General features: G+C 43.6%; 1 protein-coding gene across 1 annotated transcript in view; it reads left to right on the top strand.

The window, feature by feature from the left end:
- Positions 1-23,350, top strand: part of LOC119652438 (metallo-beta-lactamase domain-containing protein 1) — a 67,079-nt gene extending 43,729 nt beyond the window's left edge. Inside the window, exon 3 of the mRNA XM_038056581.1 lies at positions 22,918-23,350. Within this exon, the coding sequence (XP_037912509.1) occupies positions 22,918-23,231 (314 nt within the window). The 3' untranslated portion in view covers positions 23,232-23,350. The remainder of the gene's footprint in view (positions 1-22,917) is intronic.
- The last annotated feature ends 316 nt before the right edge of the window (positions 23,351-23,666 follow it).

Raw genomic sequence — 23,666 nt, 5'->3', positions numbered from 1 at the left:
ATAATTGGGGATTTCAACAGCCAAGTAGGGACGAATGATAACGGACTGCGAATTATTCAGTTAACAGTATCGCACGAAATTGTTATTGGAAGTATCTGGTTTGCGCGTAAAGCGGTCAAAAAACATACGTGGGCCTCCAGGCGGGACCAGTTTCAGCCTTGATGACTGTAAGAACATATAGGGGAGCCAATATAGACTCGCACCACCACCACCGCACCACGAGCTCGAATAACAACACCACTCAGAATCCCCTCTGACAATCAGGTAAAAGTGAATACTGAAGCCATTCACAACACAGCCCTCCGTAACACCTATAAGGAGGAATTTGATGCTGAAATAACCGCAGTTAACCGATGTCCTGGAGATGAAGCATCAACAAATGATCTTCACAACCGCCTGAAGAGCGTTATCATTGATGCGGTCACAAACATACTTGGTTCTAGCCGCAAGAAAAGTCGGAACGACTAGTTTGACGATGAATGTAAGCATACCGAAAGAACACGGGCACGCGTAGAGACTTATCATGAACTCCGTCGATTGGAGAAGCGACTTCACCGACGGAAATGGGAAGCCTAGGAGAACCAACAAATCTGTGATCTAGAAAATTACCGGGAGAAACCGCACGAGGCGCGGAAGTTTTACCAACAAGTCAGCAGGATGAAGCCCTATACACATCGATACTCATCGTGCCGAGACAAAGAGGGAAATCTGATTTCCGACAGAATGGGCATATTGGAGCGATGGGTTGAGTATTTTGATGAACTGTCCAACAACCAAAATATCGGCGAGCATAGCCAGAATTCGGTATCCAAACGAAATTGATAACTCTGACTAGGTTAACACTGACCAATGTGCGAGGCGAAATAAAAGCAACAGGATCACTCTCGGCACCATTCAACATCATGCGTCCTCTGTAACCTGGCCCTGGAAAAATTGATTCACAATGCCGATGTAAATGCGAGAGGCACCATGCTCTTCAAGTCTACCCAACTACTGGCCTACGCTGACGATATTGACATCATTGGAAAAACAACCCGAGATGTACAGTCTACCTTCATCCAGATCGAGCAGATGGCGCGAGATCTCGAGCTGCACATTAATGAAGGCAAGACGAAGTACATGGTGGCAACCTCAGCGCCAAAAACGAAAAAATGAACAACGTCGAATCGCACTGATCAAACGAAAACAATTAAGATAGGAGACTACAATTTTGAGACCGTTGAAAATTTTTCCTATCTAGGGTCGAAAATCGCAACCGATAACAGCTATGATGATGAAATCTGCGCAGGGTTGCTGGCTGCCAACAGAGTCTATTTCAGCTTACAAAAACTGTTCCACTCGAAATGTCTCACCATAGGATCAAAGCTCTTACTGTACAAGACAATGATCTTGCCAGTACTTATGTATTCCTCGGAGACTTGGGTTCTTAGCAAAACAACTAGGAAATCTTGGTCGCGTTCGAAAGAAGAATCCTCTGCAAAATTGTTGGCTCCCTACATGAGGATGAGTAGGATGGTAGCCAATAACGACGAAATCTATGAGCGATATTACGAACGACTGGTTGTGGATAAAATCCGGCTCAACAGGTTGAGGTGAGCGGGTCACTTAATCCGCATGGATGAGGATGATCTATATGGGCAATATCTATGGCAAAAAAAGAAGACGAGGCAGACCCTGCCTGAGATGGAACGATGATGTAGATGAGGAGGCCAGACAGTTCCTTATGAAGGCAGGTCTAGACCGGATATCGGTTGTCGCGTCTTTGATGATGATGAAGATGCAGTAAATTCGCACGAAATTGATCTTATTGAAATAGTTTTAGTATGATCACCGCCTTCTTCAAGAATTTTTTAAGTCACCTATAAGGCAAGGCTAACGTAAAAGAATAGGGGTTTTATTAGTAATTTTCTAAAAGAAAATCTTGGTTTGTATGTCTACATAAGTCGGACATATTGAAAGTCTACAAAGTCTTTCAGAAATGCAACGTTTTTAAAATTAGTTGGGAAACAAGAAGCTGGATACTTCAGGTGTAAAAGATTTTGTATATCCCTATGTGAGGAACTTTGAGTGCGTGGTAGTTGGATAATAATTTAAAAATCAACTGCGTCGGCAGCTATCAAGATAATTTGCTCTGCAAAGTATTCTATCGACTATAGCTATTTGTAAGTCCATATGCCTCACACTAATATTCTTTCATTAATTGTTAAAATCTAGATATACATATGCACATACATACCAAAGACCTCAATATTGTGCTAAATCTAAATAAACGTTGCCCATCCAAATTGATCTAACGCATCTTTACGCCCTGCCACTTTATTCCGTGCAAAAAAGCATAATATAAAAAATGTTATATTTTTATATATTTATATTATTATTTCAATTATTTAAATTAAATTTCATTGATAATATCGCCGACGGATGGGGGCTAGACTGGGTCTCCACCACAAGGCATAGGGGCACTCAGATCGGCGGTTGAGCCCGTAATGAGAACGATCCGGATCTAAAAAGAGCCAACGTAAGGAGAGCCAACCTTGAAAGAAGAAATGGCGAGCTTGCGAAGACACTCGATGATCTGAAAAATCAAATGTCAATATTGATAGAGAAAAACGAAAAGCTTACGGAGCAGCTAATGGCTGGGGAGGCAGGCCCGCCGTCTGCAAAGGTAGCCAGGAAAAAAGTGAAGCTTTCTTCAAATACTTCTACAGCCATGGAAGAGATGCTGCCTTGTGGGCGAGAAAGTTTTTGGTGGCGAATCTGTCCGGGTGGAGGACATAGGAAACCGTCAAACTGAAGGAACGAGAGGCGGTGACAGCGGTGGCGGTGGAAATGTCCCAGACGAGGGTGCTAACCACGGTGGTTGCGGTAGTGGAAAGTGCGGCATACAGCCCTGAAGAGGGAAAACTGAGTGAGTTTTTGCTTTATGTATCAAAAAAAATTAGAAAAGAAAAACAAAAATGAAGATAAAATGACAGCTGATGAAAAGAGTAACACAAGTAGGACTGAACATTTAAAAAATGCTCCCAACGGGGCCATAGGTAGCACCCGAAATAAAGAAAAGGGGGAAAGGGTTCCCCCCATTAATGTGTACCAATTAGGTGGTAAAGATTTAGCCACTTTAGTTAATGGGCGCACGGGGCTCTCGAATTTTATTATCAATAAGATGGGGGCTGAGAGAGTCCAAATCAAATGTAAACAAGTAGCGGATTACAAAAAAGCAAGGGAGGTCCTCGAGCGAGTGAAGGCTCCTCACTTCACTTCCACTCCAAAGGAAGAGAAGGTGCAAACTTTCCCCGTAAAAGGCTTGGATGCGGAGGAAGAGCACGATGAGGTGCTCAAAATGCTCCGGGAGGTTGAACTATACCATCCCTTCTGCACCAAATGTCCGTTTGCAAAAGTAGTCTGACAAGGGATGTTAAGAAGTCCCAACAAGATGCAAGTGGGGGAATGAACACCATTCTCAATAGAATATTAACCAAGTGCATGCCCGCCGCTAGGTCTGTAGTCACAACGCTACCGCTGAATGGTCAACGGATCATCGTGATTAATCTGAATTCCACCATTAGAATCCATCGAAGAGCGGAACTCCTTGATTTCACTGCCAGGCAACAGCTTGGCATTGTCTTAATTTAAGAAACCCACCTCAGTCCGAGGCATTCGATAACATTCAAGGATTTTGAATCCATGAGTAACGATAGACGAAATCGTGATGGGGAAGGTGGTACTGAAATTTTTGTGGGTCGCCATTATCGTTTCAGGTATATTAATAGACCTGAATTCGAAACCTTTGAATGTATGGAAGTCTATTGTATTCGGTTCACTGCCTAGGGGAGGGATTATATATATTCTGTCAGTCTATGCAGGGGAAAACAACCGAGCTAAATTCAAGAAGGAATTCCATTCTCTACTTACGATACTCGAACTTAACAGGCTGCATAATTATTATATTATAGCCGGCGATTTCAATGCTAAGCATACATCTGGGCTAAACGCCTCAAACAATCCCAACGGGTATTCCTCAAATCTTGGATAGAGCAATACCAGACAGAGTATAAATGCAAATTATACGGTGCGAATTATACGTTATCTTGTTCAACACAAAACCTTAACAAGTCGGGAAACTGGAAGCGGGGCGCTTAAGGTAGGAAAGGTTTTGTGTATTTCTTAGTACGTAGCACGTAATGTATCCATATATTATATGAGAGTATCCACTTTCGGGTAATATTGACATTCATAGTCTTCAATTTTCAAAGAAGCAACAACTTTGATGTGTTATAACTTTATTAGTAATCGTGCGATTTCCACCAAACTTGGTAAGATCACGCTCCACATTATAGCCTACATCGGAGTGCTAGGATGAATTTAAGGGGGATTTCCAGCCAATTACAAAAAATGATATACTATTATTAACTTTATTTGAACAGATATCGGTATGGAAGGTATTTCGAAGCCCAGGTACCATATAGTGCTTCAGATTTTTTGGTTGGGTAGTTTCTGAGAAAGGCCCCCTTAAAGAAATTATCACTTTCAACCCCCGCACTCCCCACCTTTCCAACAAACGTCAAAACTAAGACCGGCTTCGAAAAGTACTAACCGAGACCTTTAATTTGATACCCCACATGACTATATTTGATGAAGAAAAAATGCACACCCCCCTTGTGCATGTATGGGACCCCCCCCCCTTAAATTCAACGTAAAAGGATGTAACTCACTATATCCGTGAGCGTCCACAGTTCCCACCATTCTACCAAATTTGGTGTCAATCGCTATAACCGTCTACGAGAAAAATGCGTGTGACGGACAGACAGACAGTAAACCGATTTTAATAAAAAGGGTTCACCTGCTAAGAAGCAAAGGGTAAAAAGGCTGGGAAGAAGTAACTTCTTAATATATGAGAATTTAATATTTCACTCGAATGTCAATTATTCTCGTTAATTATGACGTCAGCATCTTATTTGCATGCAGTAAATTCGCACGAAATTGATAAGTTTGAACTGCAATAACTTTGACGCTAGTGGCAAGATTTCCATAAAACTTGATTTGGGTATGCTGGTACCCCTAGAATGAACTTAAGGAATGTTTTACAATCAATTTCTAAAAGTTGGTAATTTACTATTAGTAAAAGTTTATTTGAGCAGATATGTCAATATTTTGAAGCTTAAATTTCATATAAGCGCACCATCCTAATTTTTTCGGCTTTTGGGTTTAATAGTCTCAGAAAATGACTCCTGTCTCCCTTTAAGTGCGTACATTTTGACTCCTTACTCGCGCACTTCACAATTAACGTCAAAACAAATATCAGATTCGGAAATTATTAATCGAGACCTTTGATATCCACATGACTATACCCGATGAAAACAAATTTTACACCTCCCATTTAAACTCCACGTAAATTTATGTCACTCACTGTATACGTGGGATTTCATAGTTGCCATATGTCCATATAGTGGGAATGGGAGAAAAGTGCGTGTGGCAGACAAACAGTGAGTCGATTTTAATACAGTTTTGCTTTACACAACACTTTTTAAGGTACGATTTAGATTCTAACTTAATTCTATCTATACAAATTTGTCGATAATTTCGTTAAAAAATCAATAATAACCTCAAACCAGAATATAAGTTTCATCGACGTACTCACATCCGGTAATTTTAAAAAGTATAATAACTTTACAAGTTTACAACTTTGAGTGAAGATATATATGTAGATAGTTTTGAAGCAAATATGGAAATAATATCAGAAAATTTCGAATGTTTCCGAGAGGCTGCAAATATGTCCTTCCTATTAGTATACGAGCGCGAACCAAAAGACCGACACCGGATTATCAATCTTTCAAAAATACATACCTGCACCTTCCATTGATGTGATTACAACATCATTTCTTCTTCGAAATCTACATATTCAAAACTATTGCTACGGAGGCAATTGTGAAAACACTTTCACAAGAATGGAGAAAATAGCATTTGTTCTTGTTCTGTTAAACTGCTATTAAGAAGCACCATTTGAGCTCTGTTATGATTTTTTTACAGTAATTTCCTCTGTTATTTTACTGTCAAAATTTTTTCTCTAATTAAGTATGAGAAGAAATGCTACTTCCAGTTGTATGCAAATCCTAGGAATCTGAGACCGAGTGTGGAAGAAGGGAATGATCGCTAAGATTCCGAAAAAGGGTACCCGTCTTCAATGTGAGAACTGAAGGGGCATCTGCGTGCTCCCTGCCGTGGCAAAGATAATAGGTAAAGTAATTCTGCCTACTGATGGCTATATCATAATTGCCGGTCATGTGTGAGAAAAGGCAGGCGATAACAGATGCCATGAGGGAAAGGGGTTTGGAGCACTCAAAGAGGGCGGCGAGCGACTTTGTAGACTCCCTTGTTCTTATCAATGCATGATTAATCAAACTATTGTCTCATCTTAATACATTTTATAGTGGGAATAATAAAACACACATTGACTGTATTCTCATAAGACGCTGACATTTTACCACCGTCACTGATTGCAAAGCCGTTCTCTAAGGGACCATCACATCTCAACATTCGCCGTTGATCGCAGTCCTGCGAATGAAGCCACCGATAAAACAGCAAAAAGAACGCACTTGCCGCGCATTAAATGGTGGCGAATTCGTGAGAAGCAAAAAGAAATGATCTCACGCGATTATCAACCATTACAAATGTGGAAGAATCGTGGCGCCAAATTAAAGGCACGATCCACAAAGCGGCCTCTTGAACCCTAGGGGTCACCAAGCCAGGTAAGCGTTACATCAACAGAGATACTTGGCTTTGGAATAACGATGTTGAAAGGAAGGTCTGTAAAAAGAAACGCCCCTACTGCAAGTTTCTCGACGATAAAACGCTGGCCAATTGGCAAAATAATAAGAATGCCAACTGGGAAGCAAAGAAAGCAATCGCTCTCATCCGAGCGGTCTATTACAAAAAATTTTACGTTAAACTGGACACTCGGGATGACGAAAGAGGTCTATATCGACTTGCCAAAACCCGACACGAATGCACACCGAATATCGAACACTCCTGTTGCGTTAATGACAAGAACGATACTTTGCTTACCGACCGTCGAACCGCGACCAATAAATGGCGAGAATATTTCGAGCAGATTTCAACTGAAGAATTTATTCATCACTCCACAACCATTGCCGACGATTGGAGCACTTTAACCTGTCAGCGCAACTGAATTCGAGGAAGTAATAAAATGAATGAAATCGGGGAAAGCAACAGGGCCTGACGAGATCGCATCTGAGCTCTGGAAAGCGAAGAGTTGGGACCCAACACCGTGGGTTGGTGAGTTCTTTAATCAGGTTATTTAGGAAGGTAGAGTACCATCTGACTGGCAAAAAAGTACCATCATTCCAATATGGGAAAAGAAAGGTAGTTCAGCAGAATATTCAAATTACCGTCCGATTCAGTTACTTTTCCATACCATGAAGATTTGTGAACGCATTATTAACACTCGTATTCGCAAAATCGTTGAAATAACCATGAATCAAGCCTAATTTGTCAACCGCTTCGAAACTACTGACGCAACATACGCTGTGCGGTTACTCATGGAAAAACACTAGTCTTTACATTGCATTACTCGATCTAGAGAAAGCGTTTGACCGTGTGCCACACGAACTTATATGGTATGCTGTACGACAACACTTAGTGCCAGAAGAATTCGCGCGCTGGGGTTAATTGCCCTACCACGATCCGAAAAGTAAAGTTGGAAGTGTGACGTTTGTATCAAAACCGCTTCGTGTTTCTTTTGGTGTTCATCAAGGAAGCGCTCTCTCACCACTCTTATGTTGCTGTTATGGACACGGACATCCAGCGTCCAGCGCTCTATACCCTGCTTTATGAAAATTATGTTTTTTAGCGTCTAATAGCGAAAATGATCTCGAGCAACTTCAGAAATATTTTCATAATAACGAAAATGTTCATTTTGAATTGATTGAGGAAGCCATTTTGAAGAAATAAACTAAACTACATTTTACACAATCAAAGATCAAAAATTTAAAAAATTTAAATTCTACGTTTTTTCTTTGTATTGTTTGTTTATTATCTTAAATAAATGCATAACATCTCAAGAATATTTTGTCAAAATTTCAAGTTGATCGGAGTGAAATTGACGAAATTAGGAATATTTGAACGTCCGTTGCTCTAAGTGTGCAAAATTTTAAAATGCTTTTTTGAAACTTGCTATTTCTGAGGTCCATGTACGCCATAACTCAAAATCTACTGTACCAATCGTTTTGAAATTTTGCGCAGTGCTTCTTCACGTAATTCTTTTTTGTGTTTCTTTAATAACTATTTTTTAGCGAAAATCGAGTTTTTGGTTTTCCAAGTGCTACGAAAAATCGAAAAATGACAAAAAATCCTTCCATGGTTACCGCAAGGAACATGTTCTTTAACGAATGCACTTTTATTTTTATGTTTCATCTCGAGATATCCTGTACACCGCAAAACAACTATTTGCCGAAGTGCCTCCGGAGATTCACTATCACTCGTTCAATTTTAAAGTTTTGCAAAAGAAATTTCGGGAAATATTGTTCGATTGTTGTACTATTATATGGAAATTGATTAAATAAGTTGGCACCATCTGTTCCCTCAAAAAATATCTTAAAAACATCATTTTTTCACTGAATCGTTAACGTTCTTCACAGGACCATCGAAAAATTTGCGACCACATGTAAGCGCTTTTCTGATGTAGTATTGCATTATTTGACGTCTTCCACTTCCCTGGCCAGCACAATAGAAAATTCCCTTTCGTTACGGCGTACACTACGCTACACTTCCCGGGGTTTGTTCGGTATCTGAGTTCAAGTATGCCCCGTCCGCGATTACTCACAGCGGTCATGAAAGTCCTGAGGGTTTAACGTGAGTACCTGCCGTGTAGGCATAATCCCACGGTCCTCTTCGAACACAGATTGATTTTGGGACCACAATCAGAGCCCCGCCATGCAAGCACAACGGTCCTGGTTTATACTGAGTGTAGGCTCAGCATTCATACCAGTGGAGGCGAGGCCTATCTAACACCTCTGCCGCAACTAAGGAGTACGGCACCCGAGTTGTACAGCGCAACTCCACGCTTGAGCTCCGAGGAGCTCTGCCCGCGATGTAGGTATAACCACAACCACCATGAAACTCCCACTAGGGGGCCAACCGCAAATAACCGGGCCGAGAACACATCCTCCAGGAATTCTCCTGGAGCATATGCTCTCAGAGGGCCGTCCTGGTTCCCATGGTACCGGATAACCTCCGGTGAGGCTTCGTGGTCGAAGCCACTTCAGATGAGTCCCTTGCAGACTCGGGTCTGATCACCCTCCGCGAATACGTGGGGACGGAATTCCCCAACGGGTTAACTGGAATCAGCCCGAAGGGGAGAACCGCAACGGAACCTTTCACCAGCTAACTACCGCTCTGCGTACAATACAACACTACAACACAAAAGACGTCACAAGGCAACACAAACACAAAACACACAGGACTGGTGGCTATCCACCATGGCCACTAAGGCCACGCGCGAAAACATTAGCACATCGAAGTGTCTCACTGCTAGCAAGGCACTGGCTAAAATCAAAGATACCGTTCACCACACGAACGCCCATGTCGTCTAGATTGCGGATGTCACAGTACGCCGGACAGACACAGAGAACATGGAACCAGTCCTCTGAGTCTGCCTCACACACAACACAATCCTGACTGGAAGCAAAGTTCCGCTTGAAGAGAAACTCATTCAAGCTACCATGCCCAGTCAGACGGAAGCCCGTCTCTGGCAGACACATATCTGACGTACTTATATGTGACCCGACCTTTCCCACATTCGTTCCATCTAAGTTGCCACTTAGATGTTACACTCTCGTCTAACACCTTTTTGACCACAAGCGGCCCTAGCAAAGCTACGCCCCTCCTGATCCTGTAGGCCGTGGCACGCCGGACTACTTCCAGATCAAGAGGAGGAACACCCACCAAGACCTGCATGGCGTCGGTCGAGACCGTACGACTCACAGGAAGACACGATGACAACGCCACTCGCTGACAAGCGTAGAGCAGCTGCCTGTCCGGCGCCGTCAACGCAAAATCATACAACATAGGATACCCATACGTACAACATGCAAGAAAGAGTGAAGAGTGGTGCATCTGTATAAAATCAAGTCCTCAAAATACATCCCATTACGATATCTGCTCAAATAAGCTTAATAATAACATATTACTATAATATATTTTCACAATTTACCCCAAACCTCCTTTAAGTTCATCCTAAAGGTACAAAACCTCAAACATAATCAATATAAGTGATAGTATTATACATTTTCAGAGTTTCAAGGCAATCCAACTGTTATTAAAAAAGTTACAGAAAAGTACAGAATTTTGTATTTCACGTGAATGTGCGGTAACCCTAAGATGTGTACGACGTCATCTTCCTATAAAGTGAAGTCATATGAATGGCGGGGTTGGAGTTTGGAGACATCAGGGGATATTTTGAATTTTTAGCGGTATACGAGTAAAAAAATGTGCATAGAAAATTTCTCACACAAGATGAACACAAAACCTTTATACCCGAAGCGTCCAGCTTCCGCGTCGAATGGCTTGCCATGGTGCGCAATCTAACCCGTAATTAATCGTTTTCAAGAAATATTCCTTTAGTGCTTTCTATTATCAATTGGGAAGAAGAATTATTCCCCTCTGCATTCTCCTCCTACTGCTGAAATCTTCTGTTTTCGCTAGTCCATTCAATACCATCCCAGGCAGGAGGTATTATCACATATCTGTTTTCCGAGAACTGATCAATTTCGCTCAACGTTAAATCAATCTTGCTATGAACTGTCAAATCCATTTTTTCAGAAGGACAAACGGGATAAATGGAACGCCTTCATGCGCATTGAACGGATCGCACCATATCCACAGCTTTCTCTAACATTCGGCACTCCTTCTGCACGATCTCAGAAAGAACAGTTAGTGCTTGGATTTCCTTTTCTATTAAGGCGTCAAGCCTCAAGGTTACTATACCTTCGGCGTAATTGAGAGTAATTCTCACCGTAATCCCCCAGAAGGCCTATTACACGTTTTGCGTCGTCCTTTAATTTACTTTGGAGCATCATTATTTAGGAGCTTGTATTCTTTTATAATTCGAAATAGGTTTCTGACATGTTTTTCGTATTTAACAAAGTTCAATACACAATTTCAAAAAAGTACTCCTATTATAACTCCGAGATATTAGAAATTATACTGATTTCCGTCCGTAACTATTTTCTTTCTGTACAAAACTCGTTCTTCTCACAATGACTGCCAACTGTCTTTTTCTCTTATTATTATTATTTTTTCATCTGACGTTTCTCGTCACCTACTCTGTTCTTCACTCTTGTAGCGAGATCTGAACTGAGTGGAGAGCGCCGGTGACGTTCGAAATAAATTTCGAATGCCGCGAATCCTTCCGCGCCACATCATTCCGCCCCCAGATGAAATCGCGGGGTTTCAGCGACCGAATCCAGAACTGTGTCCCCCATCAGTCCTTGAAGCGAACGCGCCGTTGTTTAGGGATGCACACGGGCTTCAGCCTGGACAGGGAGACCACCTTTTTGTGTCCACCGATCTCGAGCTGGAAGAAATGTTCTCCCCGCTCGAGAACGCGGTACGGGCCTTCGTAAGGAGGCTGCAGTGGCTTCCCGACGGCATCCGTCCTGACCAGGACGTGCGTACACGTGTCCAGTTCCTTGGGCGCACAGACAGGTGCGGACGAGTGTTGGGTGGGAGGAGTGGCCTTGATGCGTCGGAGATTGTCTCTCAGCAGACGCATCAACCCCGATTCTGTGAGACCCGATCTCTTGTCGAAGACCGGATCACTTGGAAGTCTCAAGTTCTCCCCGTATACCAGCTCCGCGGGGCTGGCAGCAAATTCCTCTCGGCGGGTTGTACGTAGGCTGAGTAGGACGAGAGGCAAGACTTGGGTCCAGGACGGATCGTCGCGTGCCATAATGGCGGCTTTCAGCGTCCGGTGTCAACGTTCTAGCATCCCATCGGATTGCGGGTGGTATGCAGTAGTCCGCTGGCGTTTAAAACCAAGGAGTTTGCCTAACTCGGAGAAAAGGGTGGACTCAAATTGCATTCCCTGGTCAGTGATGACCACTGCAGGGACGCCAAAGCGAGGTATCCACTCTCGGCAGAGGGCTTCGGCACAAGATTGCGCCGTAATGTCTTTCAGAGGTATTGCCTCAGGCCACCGCGTAAACCTGTCGATGATTGTGAGACAATACCCATAACCGTGCGAGTCTCGCAAAGGCCCTACTATGTCGAGGTGTATCGCGTGGAAACGGTTGGTAGTGCGGGGGAATGAGCCCACTTCTTTCCTTACATGCCTGGAGACTTTACACTTCTGACATGCGATGCACTCTCTGGCCCAGGAATTGACGTCCTTATTCATGGAGGGCCAGAAGTATTTCTCGGTGACTAGCCGAGTTATTATCCTGATGCCTGGATGCGCTAAGTCGTGAACTGCGTGGAACACTTCCTTGCGAAATGTGGCCGGAATGTATGGCCGAGGTCCCTTTTCCGAGTCTTCGCAGCAGAGCGAGAGGTTTGAGCCGAAGATGGGCAACTCCCGAAATTTGTATTTGCGATTGGATTTGAGGCTCTGAAGTGCTGCGTCATCCTCCTGCGCCTTGGCAATAGCCGAGAAATCGAGTGAGGCGGGGATGTTAACCTCGGAGACACGAGACAAAGCGTCAGTGACTATGTTGTCCTTGCCGGACACGTGCTAGATGTCTAATGTAAACTGGCTTATAAAGCTCAGGTGTCGAAGCTGACGAGGGGACGCTTTGTCGGGCTTTTGTTTCAAAGCATATGTGAGAGGCTTATGGTCCGTGAACACTGTGAACGGCCTACCTTCTAGGGAAAAGCGGAAGTATTTGATGCTCAAGTACACAACGAGCAGTTCGCGATCGTAGGTACTGTAGTTCTGTTGAGCCCCGCTGCTTAGAGAAGAAGCTCAACGGCTGCCAAACTTGATCCACCTTTTGGTGAAGGGCAGCACTTACTGCGATGTGAGAGGCATCAACAAAAACGGCTAGGGGTGCATCTTGCAGAGGGAATTCCAAGAGTGTAGCGTCGGCCAATGGGGATTTGTCAAACGCACGGATAGCCTCTTCAGACCACACCATCTATCGTGTGTCCTTAGTTTTGGGGCCAGACAAGTACGCGTTCAAAACGGACTGGCGATGGGCGGCCTTGGGCAGGAAACGACGATAGAAGTTTAGCATGCCCAAGAACCTCCTCAACTCCTTCACTGTCTTTGGACGCGGGAAGCTTGTTATCGCTTGCACTTTGTCTGGGTCGGGCTGTATTCCTTCAGGGGAAATGAAATGGCCGAGGAATCTCACCTGTTTTTGAAGAAATTTGCATTTCTCAACGTTTAGGACTAAACCGGCCTCAAGGAGACGTTGAAAAATGCACTCGAGATGGGCGAGAAGTGCTTAGACTCAGTGGAAGAAGCGACCAAAACATCATGCAAATATACGAAACAGAAGTCGAGGTTTCGTAGGACCGAGTGGATGAACCTTTGCAAGGTTTGCGCCGTATTGCACAATCCGAAAGTCATCCGGGTGAACTCGAAGAGTCGAAAGGGTGTGCATATTGCCGTCTTCGGAATGTCTTCAGGAGCTACTGGGATTTGGTAATAAGTCTTGGTTAAGTCCAAGGTCGAAAAGATGCGGCAATTCGCAAGGTGATGCGCAAAGTCGTGGATGAGTGGAATTGGATATCGGTCAGGAACAGTCTGTGCATTTAGCCTTCTGTAATCCCCACATGGGCGCCATTCGCCGTTTGGCTTAGGGACCATATGGAGTGGGGAAGACCAACAGCTGTTTGAAGGCCTGCAGATACCCCGTTGAACGAGTTGTTCAAACTCTTTCCGTGCAATAGACAGTTTCTGGGATGGTAGAGGACGCATCTTCGAGAAAATCGGGGAACCAGTAGTGATAATGTGGTGCTGCACATTGTGCTTCACTGGTTTTGAGAGACTACAATCGGTAGTAATCTGGCTGAACTTTTGGAGGAGTGCCCGAACACGAGAGTCGGTGATGTCTTCCAAGTGTGAGTCAGTGTGAGATATCATTTGCCCCGACGAATTAAGGTTGGTCGTGGAATCTATAAGGGAGTTATTTTGCAAGTCCACCAGCAAAACATAGTGACACAGACTTCCTGTCTGCGCCTAATATGGGGAAGCTGACATCCGCCAGGATGAAACGCCAAGAAAACGTCCCACGCAAGCCAAGACTCACGTTCACTTGCCTATACCCGTATGTGTTTATGCGGGAGGAATTTGCTGCCGCCAGTTTGAGCGGTTGTGGAAAAAGTTGATGTTGCCTAGGAACGGGAAGAACTGAAACCTCCGCACCACTATCGATGAGGTAGTTGCGCCTGCTGAGAGGGTCGAAAATAGTTAGGCGACGTGGCGCTGCGTTCTGGGTGGCCGTCGCCAAGACCCCCCGCGGACCTAGTTTTTTGCGGTAGGCGTGAATTTACAAGGGATTGTACACTTGGTCGCTTTATCGCCGAATCTGCGAAGCCGATTTCACTACGTCAGACACGAGCACGATGGACTCCTCGTCCAGGCCGACCACCGCGTGATTAAAACGGGTCGCGTCCGCTGTGATCCCGAACATCTGGAACTGTGCTTCCAAATGCACGAACCACAGTTCGGGGTTCCGCCGCCAAAACGGAGGGACGCGCACGGCGAGGGCGGTCACTTGCGGGTCCGATGGGCCTGCCGCGTCTTTGTTGTCGATCGACATCTTGACTGATAAAAAGAAAACTTCTTTTCGACGCGAGTGTTAAAGCGAAGACGCGGTGAAACTGATCTAGTCGACACGGCAGGCCGAAGCCACAAATGCACGCACGAGCGAAAAAATAAAGCGACACCAACGACGCACCCCAAAGCAAAAAATTCGCTAAAAGAGCGGAGAGCAAGCGAAAAGATGCCGATGCAAACGCCTCGACGCCGTCTCTTGCGGCGATTTTGTTTTTATTCTTACCACCTTTTTTTAAAACAAAAAATTTTAATGAAATTATGAATAATAATAACGCGGCGGTGTCTGTTTTGTTGGTGGTTGTGGCGGCGGCTACGGCGGTGGCGCTGGTTTTGACGGCGAGGGCTGCCACTGACGGCTTCGAACTCTGCGGCGATGGTGGAGACGATTCCGGCGGCGAAAGTGGCTGCGGCAATGATGGTGTCTGGTGCTTCGGTGATGGTGTCTGGGGCTGCGGTGTCTGTGACGACAGCGGTGGCAGCTGCTGCGTCCGTAACAACAGACGTGGCGGAAACGGCGACAGCGGGGCTGCCGTGACGACGGCAACGAGTCTATTTTAAAACGGCAGCGATAAAATGCACATCACACACTCAGGATTTGCATCACGGAATCTTGCTGGCACCGCGAAAGGCTTCTCAAGATCTCCTCAATTTTCCCGATTATTCTGTGGTACGGTGGCTGAGCTGGTGCTTTGACTCCTGCGGCGATGTTCGCTCCGGGGTCACCAATTTAGGAGCTTCTATTCTTTTATAATTCGAAATAGGTTTCTGACGTGTTTTTCGTATTTAACAAAGTTCCCGTATTTAACAAAGTTCAATACACAATTTCAAAAAAGTACTCCTATTACAACTCCGAGATATTAGAAATTATACTGATTTCCGTCCGTAACTATTTTCTTTCTGCACAAAACTCGTTCTTCTCACAATGACTGCCAACTGTCTTTTTCTCTTATTATTATTATTTTTTCATCTGACGTTTCTCGTCAACTACTCTGTTCTTCACTCTTGTAGCGAGATCTGAACTGAGTGGAGAGCGCCGGTGACGTCATCTGTCCGCTGGTATTCGCGACATTCGAAATAAATTTCGAATGCCGCGAATCCTGCCGCGCCACAATTAAGTGCTTAATGGCTCGTATTGACGTATTGACACTGTAGTTATATATTTTTGGTACAAGAACCATAGTTTGGTTTTAGCAAAGTCTGTGGTATTGGATCAGTAAAGAAGACCAAGATCTTCTTTGGGACCGAGAGCCTGCGTCCTGATATCAAAATTAGAGGCAACCAATTTGTCCATAGTGTCGTGACCTCTACTTTCACTCTCCACTTTTTGTAATCACTAAAACTCTTTATTTTCGTTTCTTAATTAACTTTATTACACATATTTTCTCATTTTCTTCACTTGCACTTTATCGACCTTGCGGGTTCGCTTTTTAACATCGACTAACTCTAACATTTCTTTATGCTTATTCTAGACCTACCTTAACCTCAAAACATGTTTAAGAGGTCAGTGCTGTTATGCAAACACTCAGCATTCTACGACACAATACTGATCGACACGTATGTTCCGCATATTGTAATACAAAGCTTGCATTTTCATCACAATATCGGTTACACACTTCCCGGTCGCGCCCAATGAATCACCTCATCCCTCCCATCTTAGATGAAGCTATCCCTGAGAGCGACCTTACAATTGCCCCGAGTCAATCTTGGCCTGCTACTAACTTAATTTTACTGCAATTACTATATATTATCATTAATTACTCGTTACAATGCCTTTTACTCCATACAATATATATGAAATAGATAGTTTTCCTATTAATATAATTACACTTCACTTAACTTTACTTAAACAATGATCATGCCGATGATTTCTGTGGACATATCGCTATTTCTTGTCGAGATGGATGTTGCTGACATTCGGCACTATTCTTCCCTGATCAAGCCTGGCTCGTAAATGATACTAACCCCTCTTGTTTTATGGTACCTGTGCGTGTGTCCAACGGCAAAGATGGTGGAATCGGAATTTTTACTGGACGGCTCCTCGACAGATTGCTGCTCGATAAAGGTGTTGCTTTTTTTGGGTATATCCGTATTTTCTGCTTTTGACTGATGTCGTCCTACTGACTTAGTCGATTGATCTCATCCTGCTGTCCTCCTCCGCCTGACATATGCCATCAACGCCACTGCAGTGATAATAACGAACATAATGCCTAGTGTACCTGCTGATGTGTACATATGCAGTCTTTCGAACGAATGTCGAACGAATTCCTCCTCCTTAACTCGTCTTGCTAGCTCCTCCACCGCCCGACCTTCGCTGCGCCACCACCCACGAAATCCTTCGGCGCTCAGTACGTACAAGGCCTTGTTTCGTTAAGTCGCACGAGCTCACGAATCTCTTCCGGCAACCGTTGAACCACGTCGCAGCACTGACCCGTATGAATGAAGACCTCTTTCCTTACTACATCTTGCTACATCAAGCGAAACCCGTCCACCCGCAAAGCGCACCGCTCTCCAAGTACCAACACTCCCATTCTGCTGAGGGTGCTATACTCTCCTTGCCCATCTGAGCGGAGGAGCGTAACTGCCACTACCTTCTTCAGGATAAAGAGCCAGTGGTTACGTGTGCTCATTTTAATTATCTCATCCGAAGGGCTAGCCCAACTGTCACGGCAGCCCTTATTACCAATTTTGGCAAAAATGCTGGTCACACACATCCTTTCAGCCGACATAATGATAGGGACTTTCTTTTCACATGCGAAGCGTGTCTCATCAGCTGCCAACAACATCGGGGTACATTCGCTAATTCCCTTTTTTAACTCATCAGGGCGAAATGTTGGACAGCACTACTAACCGCCAAATAGTCGGCTTCCAAATAATAGTAATGAAACCCTTCATCCAGGGCCGTCGGAATAGCATACGCTCGGAAGAGTTGAAACAATCGCTTCTCTAGCAATGGCACATCAAGTCGGAACAGCAGCTCGCGACCACTTTGCACCATTCGAACCTTCATCAATTGATCCAGCAATTGATGATCCAGATTCAAAGTCATTCAGAGGATCCCGATTTGGTAGCTGTTTCAATAGTGCTAGGAGGTCTTGATTATGAAGTAGACCTGGATGTAGCCTTCCATATTTCGCGCTCTCAATGATCCCCCTTAAAATTCGTTGACGGTCCAGCGAAAACTGAATTTCCAATTGCGCTAATAAAAAGAGCTCGATTACATCACTCCGTCGCTCCTCGAAGTTCACCGCACTCGCCCTCGAATTCAAAGCCGCTGGTAAAGATGCGTAGAGCAACACGATTCGCTTTCGTTCTTTCGCTTCCTGCCTCCTCCTCTCGTTGTATAATTCGTAATTGGACTTCATCACGCTCACCTGTTCCTCCAGTAAATGAAAAGTCCGAATCTCCTTGGCATCCAACTTCGCCAGCCCGTCATTAATTCGCTTCTTATCTCTGGAATCCATAGTACCAAAGAGAGTCTTGCTAAGCCTCCCAATGCCATCAAAGAAAGATCGCCTCCCACGCCGAAGGGTTTCTGTTACCACGTGGCGAAGCTGCCTCCTTTCGTTTTTTCCTTCATCCAGCCAGCGATGTATGGTTGCTGCCAGAACTCCACACCTCGCGTCAATTCCAATCAGCTGTGCACATAACCTGTTTGCATTCTTAGAGATGTTCACCACCATTTCCACGATTCGCTTGTATTTCCTAGCTGGATTTTCGTCAAGATAGACCTACGGGACGCGAAAAAAATGCAAGCGCACTATCTCTTCAAACAGGGCGCCTGTAGGCTCGACCTGTTTCACCTGTAGCATTCCGCCGCAAACCAATGTCCAGCACCAGGAAACTAGTAGTACAGTTGTTATTTCTAATTTTACAAACTTCACGTTCTTTCCCACTACCATCTACCACTAACTATGGTACAATATTTTCCTTTTCTTTTTTTTCTTATCTACTACTTATCTACTGCAAATCTTACACTAATGGTGGGAGTAGCAGCAGCTGATGCCTGCAAAGAGAGGAAGAAACTCAATTACGGTCGCCTAAAGAGGGATTTATACAAATGGGAAACGATTATACTTATTCACCGCAATTACAGCACCCGTCGCCAGTCCGCTCGCTTGCCTAGTTGAGAAAACTGCCCGTTCACCTAGTCAAGAAAACCACATTATTCATTTGACCTGTTAGGCACTAAAAAATTCTAACTTTGTTCACGTGAACCCTTTGCAACTTCCCATTCACTAGAATGGATATATTTTCAGGAGAATGGATATTGACAACCTTGTACGGGCCTTGGAAGATAGAATTGAGTTTATTTATTTATTCGCGTATCTTTCAGTAGGACACTATCACCAATGTGTACCTGAATACAATTCATCCTCCTATCGTACTCCCTCTTAGATACCCCCTTAAATTAAAAATTAAATTTTCTTTCGCATGCTTGAAAGTAACTTGCAGTTTCCTACACAGATGCTTATGGTACAGTTGGTCATTGTAAACCGGCTCAGGGGTTCTCTTGGCTACTCGGTACATCTGATACAAACCCGAAAAGAGTTTCCATCAGATACAGCCCCGTTCCAGGGTGGGGCATGTTATTGTAAGCGTGAGCCGCCGTCCTGAGGTATTTGTCCCAATCTCCAGGTGCATCATCCACGAAACATCTCAAATAGTTCCCCAAGGTCGACTGTTGCCTTTCTACAGCATTAGACTGCGGATGATATGCCGTCGTTTGCAACTTCTTCACATTTAAAAGTTTACATAAAGACTTGAAAACCTCACCTGTGAATCTTGCCCCTTGATCCGTCACAATGGACCGTGGTAAAGAATAGCGACTAATTATTTCATTAAACAACACCTTGCCCACTGTATTAGCTTCCTGGTCAGGCAGAGCAGCGAAATCCATAAACCTTGTCAAGTCGTCCACCATCGACAGAATGTACTTGTGACCCCTCGGGGTCCTGATCGATAAGCACTTGGTGGTACCCTTGTGCCATATCAAGTGTAGAAAAGTATCTTGAGTTTTATACATTTTATTTTATGCTTACTCGAAAATGCACATCCGGCATGTGCTAGAAAGATATTTGATACAATGAACTTACTTGCCGGAAAAATGTATTTTATTTCGAATTTGGAAAAAGTGCAATTTAGAATGATTTTATGTTTACTAAGGCGAAAAATGAATGTAAGATATTATATATATGATATATGTTGATTGTCGTCATGGGGACATAACTCGCTCAGTTAAGCGGGGCGTATATCAGTTGTGCAGTGCGACACACCACGGGATATTTCCGATATGCACTCATTAGAGCAACCTGGACGAAACCTGTCGTCCTAGGCAATCAACACATCAACGTCTAAAATCCAAAATTTCCTTCAGTTTCAATCGTCGTTGTCCGATATGATTCCGAGTGCTGGCCGGTAACCGACATATTTAGGACATAGGACATATTTTTGCTGTGATTTTACGGATCTAGGATGAATTTAAGAGCGATTCACAGTAAATTTTCAAAATATATTATATACTATTATTAACTTTATTTGAGCAGGCATTGTAACGGAGAATATTCCGGTGTTTAGACACCAAGGTATTTAGATACCATGCGCACGGACCATCTATTTATTTGCAAATTTTTCGATTTGGTAGTTTTTAAAATCGGGTCCTTGAAGTAATTGACTTTTTGCGGAACCCCGGACACCTTCCGTTTGCAACCAATGCCAAAACTAACACATGCTTCGAAAAGCACTAATCGTTACTTTTCATTTTGATACCCCACGTGGCCATATTTGCTGAATTGTACACCTGTCCTTTAGGTGTATTGGGACCTCCTTCAGTTCAACCTGCAGCAATGTAATACAGCGCATGTTTGGGGGTTCGCATTCCCAACCTTTCCTCAGAATTCCGTGTTAATCGATATGACCGTTTTTCACAAAAATGCGTGTGACAGACAGGCGGACAGAAAATGATTGGGATCGGAATCAGCAAACGGCGTTAATGCTTGACACAACGTGCACGGTGAAATAAAAATTTAAGTACGTTACATAAGATCGGTTTTTGAAGCACGAAACGGGCTACGCTACTTTAAGGAAAGAAAAATAAAAGTAGAAGTAGCAACACAGGCACCCTCAAAATCATATGCCTAATAGAACTAGATCGTCTTCGAGACGAAAAAAATACCGCGAACGACGTAGGGACACTAGAGAATCCTCGAGAGTTATACTCCAAAGCCCAAGAAGGGGAAATTACAATCGGTGCAATCAACAAACTTACTCCGTGAAAGTCTACCGCACCATCTGGAGACACGTATCAATGACTCTACTGGGACTAAAGTAGAGAGAAAAGGAAGGCCGCAAAATATATCAAGCTTTCAAGAAGCGATTTCATCTTTTCATGAATGAAGTTTTTGCAGCTGAATTTATACCACTACCAGGTGGCTCAGTACTTGCTTCTTTAAAGAGTAAAACTGAAATTGACGTTGCGATCATATGCGAATATTCCAAGGATTCGGACCCGCGGAAACCGAGCCATTGAAAACACGAGCAATAGCCCAGAAGATGGATTCACACGAGCTAAGGTAAGCGGCATTCATATATTCAGATATAGAAAGGCATGAAAAAAAACCGCAAGCAGCCATTGCTAGAAGTAAAACCGAACACTTCAGGAGGTATATGCAGGGAAGCGGAATCCAACTAATGAATGGTGCATACAAGGCAGTCATGGCATCGATCAAGAATAAACCCTCACCGTCGATCACGAAACCCGATTTGCTGTGAGATTTCGTCAATATTTTTTTCGACAGCTCCTAAGTGAATCGATCCTACCCATTGTTTAGGAAGATCCCGGCGCTGCTAATGACAATCAAGATAGTTGGCTCGCACAATACTGATTGGCAGTCATTGGCTTCTCAGAGGACATCAGAGTGACTGTCATGGCTCAAGATTTTAAATGGTTCAAGATTTTAAGGAGATCAAGTCTTTCGCAAACGATGCAGTTTTCGAAACCAGATCGTCAAGCGAAGGAAGCAAACGTCGATATAGATCGGGATTGGCCAACACTTCAAACATTCACAACCAACGCTTAAATACATAGGAGTCATGATTTACCTAAAACTGAAATTCAAACCGCATCTCGAGAATTGAGCAACACAGGCTCCCGGAGTTGCTACATTGTTGGCGAAAACACTACCGAATTAGGTAGCCCTAGGCAAAGCCGTCAGTTCCTTATCTCGAGAGTTGTCAGCTCCATCCTGTTTTATGCAGCTCCAGTCTGAGCATTAGCAATGAAGCTAGGAGGAAAATCGCTCACTCGTATCGATTGATTGCACTATGAACGTCGTTCGTTTACCGTACAATATCAGACGAAGAAGCTGTGTGCTAGCAGGCATGGTCTCCATTGACATCTTGACGAACGAGAGTTGACTCTATTATCGAGCATATGCAATTGGCGAGTCCTGCACCTGTCGTCGGTGTTTAGCACGAAATGAAGCTATTTTGGAGTGGACTAACAGAATTATCCCAGATGTCTCAAAATGGATCAAACGATAGCACGGTGAAATAAGCTACGATCTAACTTAATTCTTAAGCGGATGCGGAGGGTACCGTGGACACCTTTTTCGCTTCGAGTGTGACGACTCCCGATATTGCGCGACATTCCGGATGATTCCGGAGGATGCGGAGCATATTGTTTTTAACTACCCGAGGTTCGCCACACAAATCGCAGAGGTGGAAATTGACGCGGGAGTGCTGTTGCCACCCTAGAATATCGTGGACCATATACTAGCCTCTAAGGTCCACAATCTGCTGAGGAAGGAGGAGCTTCGGGGCAAAGTAGTAAATAACGGCACGAGCTTCAATTCGAAATAATACCGAAATGCCAGCCCTGCGGGTTAGGCGAAGGAGAAGGAAGTGGCTTTAGTGAGTAAAAGTTTCAAATAACAAGGTGGTAGTAGTCAACGGTAGGTTTTGAACCGACAGACAGTAAACCGATTTCAATACGGTTTTGTTTTTAACAAAACCTTAAAAATGGATTTAATATCTTTTAGAAATAAGCTCCTCACATCTAAAAAATTTTTTTGCTTGGATTATTGCTTATGGAGAAATTGTACTGTATTTTTTTTTCGTTTCAGTTCCATATAAAATAAATGACGAAGTCGAGGTTTTGAGTACTCCCGGTCACACGATTTCTTGTGTTTCGGTAATTGCAAGCAATTGTAATTTGGGTAATCGTGTAGGAATTTGTGGTGACTTATTTGAAAAAGAGGAAGACATCGCAGATTGTTCAATATGGCGATCTGCTGGAAGTGAAGACCCTGAGAAGCAGGCGAAGAATCGCTACAAAATTTCGACCCTTGTAGACTATATCATTCCTGGCCATGGCATGGGATTCAAAGTAACTGATGAGATGAGATCCAAATTGAAAGAAGATTCAATATACAAATAATATATGTATATCAAACTACATGTATAACAAAAACGTGCCCAAGCCTACATAAAAAAACATTCGATTTAAATTGTTTATCTGGTAAAATAAATGCAATGATTTACAAACTTCGCAATATAGTTGTGTTGCTAATTTAAAATGCTAAAATACATTCGAAAATATATAACTTTGAGTAATATTGTCCTAAATTCTATTTCCTGGAAAATGCGGTGAGACTGTGTCCTTGTTTACCTGCATAATTTTATTAACATTGACTAGAAGAACGATTATTTGCAATCAGACGAAGATTGCCCAATACATACAACATATGAATTACACTATTGTACAGGCCATACCCTCAAGTCGGAAATCGGAAGCTCCGCATTTCGGATATAAACGAATTTGTGTTTTTTTTTATATAGAGGAATATGTATCGTAAGGGGCCGCCAATCTGTA

Source organism: Hermetia illucens, chromosome 3, assembly GCF_905115235.1.
Source record: "Hermetia illucens chromosome 3, iHerIll2.2.curated.20191125, whole genome shotgun sequence".
NCBI classification, from domain to species: domain Eukaryota; kingdom Metazoa; phylum Arthropoda; class Insecta; order Diptera; family Stratiomyidae; genus Hermetia; species Hermetia illucens.
This window is presented reverse-complemented; position numbering and strand designations above follow the sequence as displayed.